This window comes from Myotis davidii, unplaced genomic scaffold (assembly GCF_000327345.1).
Source record: "Myotis davidii unplaced genomic scaffold, ASM32734v1 scaffold174, whole genome shotgun sequence".
Lineage (NCBI taxonomy): Eukaryota > Metazoa > Chordata > Mammalia > Chiroptera > Vespertilionidae > Myotis > Myotis davidii.
Window position 1 is genome coordinate 5,063,258 of NW_006289087.1, and position 11,911 is coordinate 5,075,168.

An 11,911-nucleotide genomic window follows, 5' to 3' on the forward strand; every position below is an offset into this window, starting at 1 on the left:
AATTAATTGGATGGGAATAAAATATTTTAACCCAATAAGTCCAGTTTATGGTCAAGGTGTGGGCATGTTTCGAAGTTCTTTTGTTGAGCATAACTTCAATTGGAAGGAAACATCTCATAACTTCATGATTAAGACAGAGTATCTACAATTTTTGGGAACATCTCTGGTTTGACTATTGGGTGAAAAAAGTTTCGCATACCATCTTGGTTGTTTCGTTCTAGACTAGCATGAATGGCTCTCAAAGATGCTGCCCCCAAATCTTGAATGGAGGCGTGCACACTCCTCTATGGTAGTCAGCCTCAGAGCTGGAGCCTTCTCAGAGAATGGCTGAGACGAAATGAGAGCAGAATATAAAATGAAAGATCCTGAAGGTAAGGAGTCAACGTAAAGTAGAAGTTGCAAAATACTTGGGAGAAGTGTGAAACCATGGCTAGGACAACACAAGGAGTTCGCTCACAGATTGGATTACCTGGAGAATTTTATTGTTATGATGCAATGCACTATTACGCATATTACGCACGGTGCCGCGAAGCCACAAATCCTTCTGAAGAAACTCTTACTCCGGAAAATGAGATGAGAGGGAGATCATTAAACCGACTCTCTAATTCTGGAGGAAGTGCTCCTGCAGGCTGAAGTGGAAAATGACAATCTGTCTATGACTGTACAGGTGGAAATCTCTCTACACCCAGGAACATTCCCAGTCTCTGCTGAAGTTCACCTCTGCTTCAGTGTCCCTAACGTGACACACGGGTTTCTAACTCTCCGCTGTCACAGACTGTATCAATGATGCAGACTCCAAAACACAGAACCTCAATGGTTTAAGACCAAAAAAATAAAACAAAAAGACAAGAGTTCAATCTAGAGATTTGTAGAAAACTTGAATACACCTTTACTCCAATCTTTGCTCTCTGACAAAGCAAGTCGTTGGAGTTCTAATTCCATTGGACACTACAGACCTTAGTAAATTGTTATTTTTAAGATGTCCGCCATTAGAACAAAAGGTTGAAATCAGATCATGTCAAAGGTAGGGGCACTGCCATATTGAAAGGCCTAGCCCAGCATTTCAACTTCTTACTCAAGTGCCACCATGGTAGTGTTTTCGTTGGAATTTATTTTTATATAATTTCTATACTTGCAAAATTTGGATTCATTCCCACATCTTTATAAAGCAGACACTTGGGAGTAATAACCGTAAGCAAAAACTTAAAAAAAATTGTGACACTTTTCTTCATTTCTAAACTAAAAAATTCGTGTCCCATAAAATTGATGGCATGCAAATGCTCTTTTGCATTTGTATATTTGCACTTTTTTTTTTCTTGAGAGAAGGTCTATAGCTTCAATTAGATTTTCCAAAGAGTCAGATGTCAGAAAAGATATCAAATGATTAACTTGAAGTCTTAACATCATTTCTGAAGAAAAAGAGCAGTCTCTTCGTAAAACCCACATTGCCACTCTTGCGTTTTACATCACACTTCTCACATCACATAAATGCAAGATCTGAGGTTGGAAAAGAGAAGTCAGACCACGTGGCTAAGTTGAAGAAAAGCAGATGCCTGACTTATATTAGTGACCCCGTGAGTCTGTGCGGCTGGCCAGGTCTTGGGCGCAGACGCCCAAGCCCACGACCATGGAACATGCACTTGTAACGGACCCTGTGTATGATGTCACTCTTTCTCACTATACTTCCACAGAGAAAATAGCCATAGGGTAGAGCATCACTGTGATAAGCAGATTTCAATATTTATTTCTCCTTCCTACCCCATCTGATGATGCCTTTCCTCTAGGTGGGTGTGTTCACAGCTGAGCAGAAAGGACTAAGGAGCTCAATGGGCCAAGACAGACAGATCCTGAGTGTATGCAGCAGACAGACAGACATCCATTAATGTGATCCGAAGGCAACTAATTTTTTGACTCTAATGTTCATAAATAAAAGCAAGTTACACTGTCATCCTATGAGGTCATGAGATAGAACAACAATAAAAATGATTATTCATTTACCCAAAATTAAAAAGTACATTCAGGAAAGAGGGAAAACTTGAAAAGAAGTGTCTTTCTTTGCTTTGAGCAATAGACTTTACTGAGGCAGTATTTTATGCTCTATTGCACCTGTAGTAGAAAGAAGCTTTCTTGAAAGTGTGTCATCAAAAATCACTCCTTAAATTTACCAATGATTATTTTACCGTAATACTACGAAGTGGTAACCTTACGGTATATTAATGCATGGGCTAGCCCAGCTGGAGTGGCTCAGTGGCTGAGCATGACCTATGAACCAGGAGGTCAGGGTTTGACTCCCAGTCAGGGCACACGCCCGGGTTGCGGGCTTGATCCCCAGTAGGGGGCATGCAGGAGGCAGCCAATCAATGATTCTCTCTCATCATTGATGTTTCTCTCTCTCTCTCTCCCTTCCCCTTCCTCTCTGAAATCAATAAAAATATATTTAATAAAACACATGGGCTACATTCTTGGATGATTTTCTTCACAGAATACCGAATACTGAACATTAAATATCTGAACATCTCCCAGTCGACAAAATCCTCCAACTCCATATCCTTTATCAGCATCTATGTCTACTACAGATCAGTCAGATGAGAGTTCGAAAGTCAAAGCATGACAAATTTTATCAGTAATGTTTTGGGGTGAAAGAAATAAGAACATATGTTAGCTAAAAATATACCTAATATATCCTATCATTTTTTTTTCTGGAATACTTTTAGAATTTTTACTGTACATTGAAATTTAGTCAGCAGAGTTTCGGCTCCAGACAAAAAGAGTTTCAAATTCCACTCAGTTCTTTTAAAAAAATTGCTATTTTGAAGAAAATGCTTTCACCTTTTTCCAGGGTTTATAGGCTTCAGCAATACAAATGAACTTGTACTGATTAAGTCAACAATTAAAATGGAAGCGATTTTCTTAAACAGTACACGCGACATAAAAGTGGAGGAAAAGGTATATTGCAAATGCGATGTGTTCTTCATCATTGCTATCCTAAAGGTCAGCCTGGCACCTGGTACGAGGTTGGGGAGCTACAAAGAAATTTGGATAGATATGCCTCCAGCCCAGTCTTCCGATGATGAATCATTTGATTCATAAAGGAACATACTCAGAAAGAATATAGAATGAAAGTAATAAAACACTGAATGAATGCACATAAAACATATTTTATGTACCCTAAGAAAATTAATTTTGGACTTGGATCCCATTTTTAAATTTTTTAAGAACTGATTTTAGAGAGAGGAAGGGAGAGGGAGAGAGAGAAAAACATCAATGATGAAAGAGAATCATTTATCGGCTGCCTCCTGCACGCCCTCTATTGGGGATCGGGACTGCAACCTGGGCATGTGCCCTGACCGGAATTGAACCAGTGACCCCCCTGGTTCATGGGCCGACACAACCACTGAGCCACACTGGCCAGGTTGTGAATGCAATTTTAATATCAGCATTTAACTTTTCTAAACACTAAACTTGCCCCCTACATTGAACTTCACTTGGGAGAGGGGCTCTAGAGGTAGCAGAGGGAGGAAACTGGTCTGTCTCCTGGTATTGGGCACAAGTGAGTCAGCCACTGTGGATGGAAGGGATTGGGAAGATACTGGGTGTCGGGAGGGGATGAGTTCTGTGTTGAGCACAATCGGTGTGAGCTGTCGCATGGATAAGCAAAGAAATCAATTGAAAGAGTAATACAGCCACATTTTCCCCCCCTCTAATGCTGCTCACAGGCAAGTTGCACGATTAAATGAAGAAGGTAGGCAAAGCAAGGCATTTGTAATACAACAGACAAATGACAATGCCTCGCTAGTGAGACAGCATAATAAGGACCATCTAATTTTCTCCTTAAAATCCATTTATTCTCCAAAGCCCTCGATCATCATCAAGGGAGCACATTTTTCAAGCAAGGAATTACAGAGGAGGAGAATTAGATTTTATTAAATATTCCAATTGTGGTGAGCAAACTCTTCACAAATAGCTCTTGGAATAGATTTAATAAGAAAGGAAGGTCAATATTTGTATCCTTACAGCCAACATTGTGAAATATTTCGACGACTTTTGTGCCTTGGTCGTATTTCATTAGTATCCTTAAAGTCAGTTGCTGCCTGGGACTAAATGTTCCCCTTTAGTATGTAACCTTATAACAGCCACATAAAAAGTAACTTGTAAATTAATGCAGAGTTAATAACATGATTATCAACCTGCCACTTATATAGCAGAAGTTACAAGTTGTAGCAAGATGGCTTCCAGCATCTTTTTTTAGGGTGACTATAAATGTCTAGTTAAGTAACTCTGTGAAGAATGTCTTTATGAGAAGATATGCTGTTTTTAGGCATAATGGGGAAAATATTCAGTTAAGCATGTTCAAATAAATTAAATCCACAATATTAATTTTCATGATAGAACAATTTCTTCAAATGAATTCGCCAGCAGGAAGCCCAGAAGTGAAAAATGTAACTGTTGTTATTCTGGATTAGCTATAATGCAGAGAAGGCTCGCATATGTTGAACTTTTAGAGATAAAACTTCACGAGGAACTCTTCATAATTGGGGTTCAAAGCTTTCCAAAGGAAAATTTCATAGGCAAGGTGTAAAACCTCTGGTTGCCAAATGAAGATCCTGGCCCTCACCACAGTGCCAGGTGCACATCTGGGGCAAGCGTCCTACCTGGGCTGATGCAAATCTTACCAATCTCAGGAGAAAACATTGGCGGTCCTCTCTTCAGAGCTGCGTGTCCCCAGTAGGAGGCGTGCAGGAGGCAACCAATCAATGATTCCCTCTCATTATTGATGTTTCCGTCTTTCTCTCTCTCCCTCTGCCTTCCTCTCTCTGAAATCAATAAAATGTATTTATAAAACAATAATCAGCCTTAACCGGTTTGGCTCAGTGGATAGAGCATCGGCCTGCAGACTCAAGGGTCCCGGGTTCGATTCCAGTCAAGGGCATGTACCTTGGTTGCAGGCACATTCCCAGTAGGGGGTGTGCAAGAGGCAGCTGATCGATGTTTCTCTCTCATCGATGTTTCTAACTCTCTATCCCTCTCCCTTCCTCTCTGTAAAAAATCAGTAAAATATATTTAAAAAAAACCAATAATCGGATAGATCTCTCAATCTCAGACTTTATTGCAGCTACAAAATAAATATTTTTAAATGGCTTACCATGCCTTATAAAAATGCATTCCATTACGTTTGCTCATTACTCAAAAGTAATATTTTAGATTCAAATGCAAATTGAGCCCTTAGGTTAAGACTTACAGACTAATACGGTCTGATCTAATCTACCGAAAATCTTGGACACATCATTGCACATGATTTCATTCATAAGTTAAAATTCAAATCAGAAACTCTTTCAAAGCCACTTTTAAAACCATAATTGAAAATTACTACACAATGTAAGGAATCTATCAGAAGCAAGACCGTGGTTACAAAGCAAAGGTCGTATAAACATATTCATCTCAACAGTTCACAGTTAACCATCCTATAGGTTACATATTTTTCCTGCCAACGACATGCCAATATTTGGCTCTGTGCAATGTTCTAAAGTGCATAACAAACTAGACAGAGTATATATAAATATTACACGGAAAGATAAACGGACCTATTGATTTATAATAAAAATTATATAAACGTATACTTTTCCTGAAACCTACTGACTCCAAAAAGTCTGCCACCAGTGTCATAAAAGGGAGGAAATGAAAGAGTTTCAGTCCCCAATGTATTAATGAGAGAGAAAAAGGAAAGGAAAAAAAAAAGAAGCCCTGCAACTGAATATTGGATTATTGCAGGCCATCCTCCTAAGCAAAATATTTCCCCTCAATTACGCCTAATGATTTAACTGTTTACACTCACTAATGAAATGAAACAACACAAAACAAACAACTGCAAGGGGCTGTTTTTCCGCGAGTGCATCGTCATCTATCAACACACGTACGGGAAGATTTGTAAAATTCTGTGAAGCTGGCCTGTTGCAAGTGAGAGGCATATTTTATGGCAATCGGGGCATAGAAGTAAAATCGCCCCTAACCCAGGCGCGCGGCTCCATGTACAGTGCAGCCGTAATGAGGCCCGCACGCCGCCCGGGCGCATCCATTACCATCATCATAATCACGGTCGTTAGGCTGCATGCTCATTACGACCGGGGGTCCCGGTGACAGCGGATTCCATCACCGGGTGCGACGGGCAAGCAGCCCCGGTCCCACCCAAGTTTCTGCAGACGGCGATGTGCCACATTAAACCTCTGATACGTTCCACATCCCCCTGCATTCCCCGAGCCCTCGGCGGGTAGAGGTCAGCTTTATGTTCTGTGCAATGTGCTTAGGCCCTCTAAACGAATTCTCTGGAGTGCTGGATGTTTCTAATGCTTTGGAGCTTCTCGGTTCTTGTTTAGGACCAAAATGCACGTGAACAAGACAGAACAAAACACAAAAAAGAAGGCTGCTCTGTGGGTGTCATTCACCAACTATAAAGCAGGCCAACAACAGTCTCTTCCTGAGTTTTGAGAACAAAGGAAAACATGAAGAGTCCCACTAAAGTCAGTTGTCTAAAGTGAACATAAAAACTAATTGCAATGAAGATAGAGGGGCCTAGCCCTAGCCGGTGTGGTTCAGTGGATAGAGGGTCCACCTGCGGACTGGGGGGTCCCGGGTTCAATTCCGGCCAAGGGCACATGCCCAGGTTGCAGCTCGATCCCCACTAGGGGGCGTGCAGGAGGCAGCCAATCAATGATTCTCATCATTGATGTTTCTCCCTCTCCCTCCCGCTTTCTCTCTGAAATCAATAAAGAAATATATTTAGCCGAAACCAGTTTGGCTCAGAAGGTATTACTTGTAATTCATACTTGTTGTCTCTTAGCCTTTTCAAGGGGACACTATTTTTTTTAATGTTGCGTCAACTCACCTTGCCACCGATCCACTTGTTAGGGCTTTCATCTCTGAAACGGTGATATCCGTAAGCGTCAGGACCATACTTGCTTGATGAATGGATTGATGGAACGTACCTTTCTTTCTTATGGTAGGAAGAGAACGGCAAAAACCTGAAAGAACAGTAAGGTGTTATTCTTCATTGGATTTCTAGAGACGTTTGATTAAAAAAATAAAAATTCAGCCTGGCTGGTGTGGCTCAGTGGTTGAGCATCAACCCATGAACCGGAAGGTCACAGGTTCTATTCCCAGTCAGGGGACATGCCTGGGTTATGGACTAGATACCCAATGGGGGCATGCAGTGGTGTATACAAACACGTTATTACTTGAATGTCTGGGCAGTTGAAGAACTGGTAGAGGTCTCAAGAAAGCAAAATTTAAAAACAGCCAATTAGCTTCAGGGAAAAAATGGGACCATTGCAAATCTATCGTCTTGATGCACTAAGAATTAAAATACTTCCTATTTTTTCCCAAATAAGAAAAATTACACTTACCATTTTTTTTTCTGATAACTCTTTTTCATTTCCTCCCATTTTTATAGGGACTTATAATTCTAGATTCTCCTCCAACCCATCTATTTCACTGGCAGATAATTCAAACTGACAAATTATGAACCCCAGTTGCCTGTTGGGTCAAGCCTACCTTCTTCAGCACGGCTGTCAGGCCACCCAGCATGCACTGGGTCGGTTTGCCCTCCTACCACTCCTGCTCTGTCCTAGTTTTATGACTTGTTGGTCTGCATACACTAAAAGCGTATGTAATATTCTCAGGAAGTATTCCAAATTGTCCATTATGTCGATGTTATACATCTTAAAGTCTCTAGACTTAGAGGTCTGTAATAACAAAATTCCACTATTCTGTGGTCATTTATTGGAGACAAAAACACAAACATTTTATTTTCCAGGAAACACGGGACAATGAGAGAGCAATCGTCACCGTACAGCTAAGAAAAGGATCTTTTGTAGACAAATTCTAGAACTTCTTAATGATACACCAGCTTATTATCTGTGTCCCCAGTGTTCTAAAGCACCAGATTTCATTAGGAGAAAAAAAAATTAAGCTGGAGAAATGGAGGCAGCTCTTTGCAAATTTCTGCTGGAAATGGGCTGGGAAAGGCAGAAGTCTGGATCAAAAGAGGGTAATCATGCTAACTGTGCCCCGAGCACCGCGTGGGTGATACGATTTGCACACTAACTACCGCTCTCATTACTGCTTGTTTGGAGTGTTCTGTGTTAATGGGGTTAGCTAATCTAGTATTTTAACTTAAAAAGGCTCCGCTGATTAATAAATGTTGCACACTGTGCTAGTAATTAAAACAAATGGGAGAGTTACAAATAAAAGTTGAATTGTTAAGAAAACACTCTCTGAAAACATATGATAATGCCTCTTTACCATAATACAATAACCGTTCAGAAAGCATGCGGATTGCAGAGGGCTAAAGTGTTTGAAGAATCACAGAAGTCAAAAAAAGTTTTGAGGTGTGTTGAACTTTCTTATCACTATTCCTCGGTAATAAACAGAACCAGGTCTCATTTCTATACACTACATTTAAAAAACATTTTTTTTCCTGTTTATCCTCAATTGAGAGTAATTTTCCATTGATTTTTAGAGAGGACGGAAGGGAGAGAGAGAAAGAGAGAGAAACTCTGATATGAGAGACTGGGGTTGGGGATCGAACCTGAAACTCAGGTATGTGCCCTTGACCAGAAGGAATCAAACCTGAGACCAGAAGGGCTATATTTTAAATTGTGTTCTTTAATTAAAATTCTAAATATTTTGCTTAATAACTGTGATACCGTAGCAACCAGTTAATCACACAAATGCATAGCCACATGCAGAAGCTGCAACTGTGAGTTAGAGAGAGATTTAAAAGGCAGAAAGGAGAATCTGCAGACCAATATGACACTGGAGAAGGAGAACAGAGAAACTTACATATGTCCCTACCCTGGGTAGAGCGTTGGGCCTGCAATTCACACTCAAGACAAGAAGCAGGCCCTGGCCGGTTTGGCTCAGTGGATAGAGTGCCGGCCTGCGGAATGAAGGGTCCTGGGTTCGATTCCGGCCAAGGGCACATGCCTGGGTTGCAGGCTCGGTCCCCAGTAGGGGGCGTGCAGGAGGCAGCCGATCGATGACTCTCTCTCATCACTGATGTTTCTATCTCTCTCTCTCCCTTCCTCTCTCAGAAATAAATAAAAACTTAATAAATGCCAGAGTTTCTCATAAAAACAACTTGCTAGTTATTTACTAATTGTTAACATAATATCCTGGCTTCATGAACGCAGGCCTAGGAATGAGGAAAACCATTTCCTCAAGAGACAAGAGAAGGTGGGATGAGCTTCCTCGGGATCAAGAACAAAAAAAACAAAGCTTTGAAGTAACTTTTCAAAGAAATGCTCTGCGATCCACTCTCTGTGTCAGATAGTACCATCCCCTCTTCCTACGCTTATCTTGAAGAATATGTTGAAGACTGTGACCTCGCTTGGAAATACGGTCATTGCAGAAATAATAAGTTGAGATGAGGGTAGGGTGGGCCCCTGATCCAATTCGACAATTGCTTACACATATGCAGTCAATATCCTCGTCAATACTGTCCTATCGAAAACATTTGCACATTGCCCTAGCACTTCGGCTCACTGGATTGAGTGTCAGCCTGTGGACTGAAGGGTCCAGGTTCGATTCCGGTCAAGGGCATGTACCTGGGTTGCGGGCACATCCCCAGTGGGTGGTGTGGAGGAGGCAGCTGATCAATCTTTCTCTCTCATCGATGTTTCTAACTCTCTATCCCTCTCCCTTCCTCTCTGTAAAAAATCAATTAAATATATTTTTAAAAACAACAACAACAACAAAAAAAACATTTGCACGTCCTCGAAAATGGTTGCTTTGGGAGAGGTCACGGGGACCTGACCTTTTCTCACAAATGAAAGGTTCTCGGCAATATCAGAAATGGGAAATGGTGGGTCACTCCAGGCCCCAAACACGGGACGGCTGCTTTTTTAAGCTAAGGACTCACATGTTCTCCTGAACGTTCCTTGACAATTCCAATCTTTTGAATTCACTCCTGGCCTCTGTTAACGTATTGATTGGCTCCGCCACCCGCATCGTTGGCTCCAAGGGCTTGTAGCGCTGCTTCAATACGTCACTGACGTCACGAAAGGGCCCCTGGCAAGACAGGATGTTTCATTACGGAGGGTTCCTTTACCGTGTCATCGATGATCGAGGCTACCGAATGCCTACAACCCACAGGAAGTTTAGCAATTAATTTTTTAAAATAGATTTTTATTGATTTCAGAGAGGAAGGGAGAGAAAGACAGCAGCATCAATGATGAGAGAGAATCATGGATGGGTTCCCTCCTGCACGCCCCATACTGGGAGCTGAGCCCACAACCCAGCATGTACCCTGACCCGGAATCGAACCGAGACCTCCTGGTTCATAGGTCGACGCTCAACCACTGAGCCACGCCAGCCGGGCCTAAGTTACAACTCGTTCTTCCCTGAATTAAAAAATACATGACACACTATTGCATCTTCAAGAAATGTCCACGCTAGTACAAGTGATGATATTGAAAATGCGTTACATTAATTTTCTGCGCATCAAAAGAGTTTTTATGCTAAAACTGGTAAATCTATAGTTAGAGTTGCTCTACTTTCAAATTTTAAAAACCGTGTTTCTTTGAACATAATTTGAAAAGAATCCTCTCCCTTTTTGAGAAAAAATAGTAGAAACAATTCTGAGCTTAGCTTTCAAAGAACACTACTATCAATAGAAAATGGATACAAGTGTTTTTTTCCACTAAAATAAGGGCTTTTTGGTGAATGTCAAATCTTCTATTTTATTCTTTCTTGTGTTCGTTATTTAAAATTCTTTGACACAATAGCAACCATGCAATCACACAAATGCACAGCCAAGTCCAGAAGCCACAACGGGGAAAGGTGATTCACCACATATCCTGCCTTTAAATTAGTAGATACTTAGATACCAGTTATGGGAATCCACCGGTTGCCTGACGAATTAGCATCACATAATGCACAATACAGTCAGAGATGGCTCAGGATTTTGCTGTGGCATTAAATATATATTGTTTTCCCTTTCACCACCATAGTGCATGAGAGAAGTGATGGAAAAGGGACCCAGATTTCTAGTCCGATTCCTTATCCTTCCTTAACTAGGTTATCCCTAACGGGCCACAGCTGGAGCTCCTGCCGGCGCTGAGGGAAGACAGTGGACTAATAAAAAGAAATGATTCACGCCTCATTTCTGTTCACTTATGTTTTACATTAATAGAAACCAATAATAGGAACCAGTTACCATAAAAGTCATGGACCGTAAATAACACAAATGGCAAATAAGTATCATCTAGTACTTTTCACAGCTGGACAGGAGGATTGCTATATTGGAAAGGAGTTAATGAATTTTTATTGGAACTTTATTTTTTAAAGATACAGTAACATGATTCCAAGTTCACTATTAATATATATACATATGTACATATGTGTGTGTATACATGTATATATATATACACCATATAATATATATAATGTATACATCCCCATTTGCTATATATGTTTATATGTATCTTTTATTATGAACTTTAATTTATTATATATAACTAGAGCCCCAATGCACGAAATTCGTGCAAAAGTAGGCCTTCCTTCCCCCAGCTGCCAGCACCAGCTACCCCCTGGCAACCGGAACCTGGGCTTCTCTCTGGCCTCCGGCAGGCATCCAGGACATCGGCTTCCCTTGCAGCCCCAGCTTCATCCAAAAGCTCGTCCAATCTAATTAGCATATTATGCTTTCATTATTATAGATCAAGTATGTCCATTTCATCTAGTGTTCCATCTAAAGCTGATATTTCTTTATTGATTTTTTGTTTATTTGATCAGTCTAGACACCCCCTGGCAACTGGAACCTGGGCTTCTCTCTGGCCCCCGGCATCCAGGACCTCGGCTTCCCTTGCAGCCCCAGCTTCATCCGAAAGGTCCTTTGGAAGGACTTCTGGTCTAATTA

The 11,911-nt window shown here is 41.0% G+C and overlaps 1 protein-coding gene across 1 annotated transcript in view; it reads right to left on the minus strand.

The window, feature by feature from the left end:
- Positions 1 to 11,911, minus strand: part of SPATA17 (spermatogenesis associated 17) — a 72,899-nt gene that overhangs the window by 16,057 nt on the left and 44,931 nt on the right. The window contains exons 7-8 of the mRNA XM_006761339.2: positions 9,914 to 10,062; positions 6,881 to 7,016 (exon numbers count right to left, since the gene is read on the minus strand). Of these exons, the coding sequence (XP_006761402.1) occupies positions 6,881 to 7,016; positions 9,914 to 10,062 (285 nt within the window). The remainder of the gene's footprint in view (positions 1 to 6,880; positions 7,017 to 9,913; positions 10,063 to 11,911) is intronic.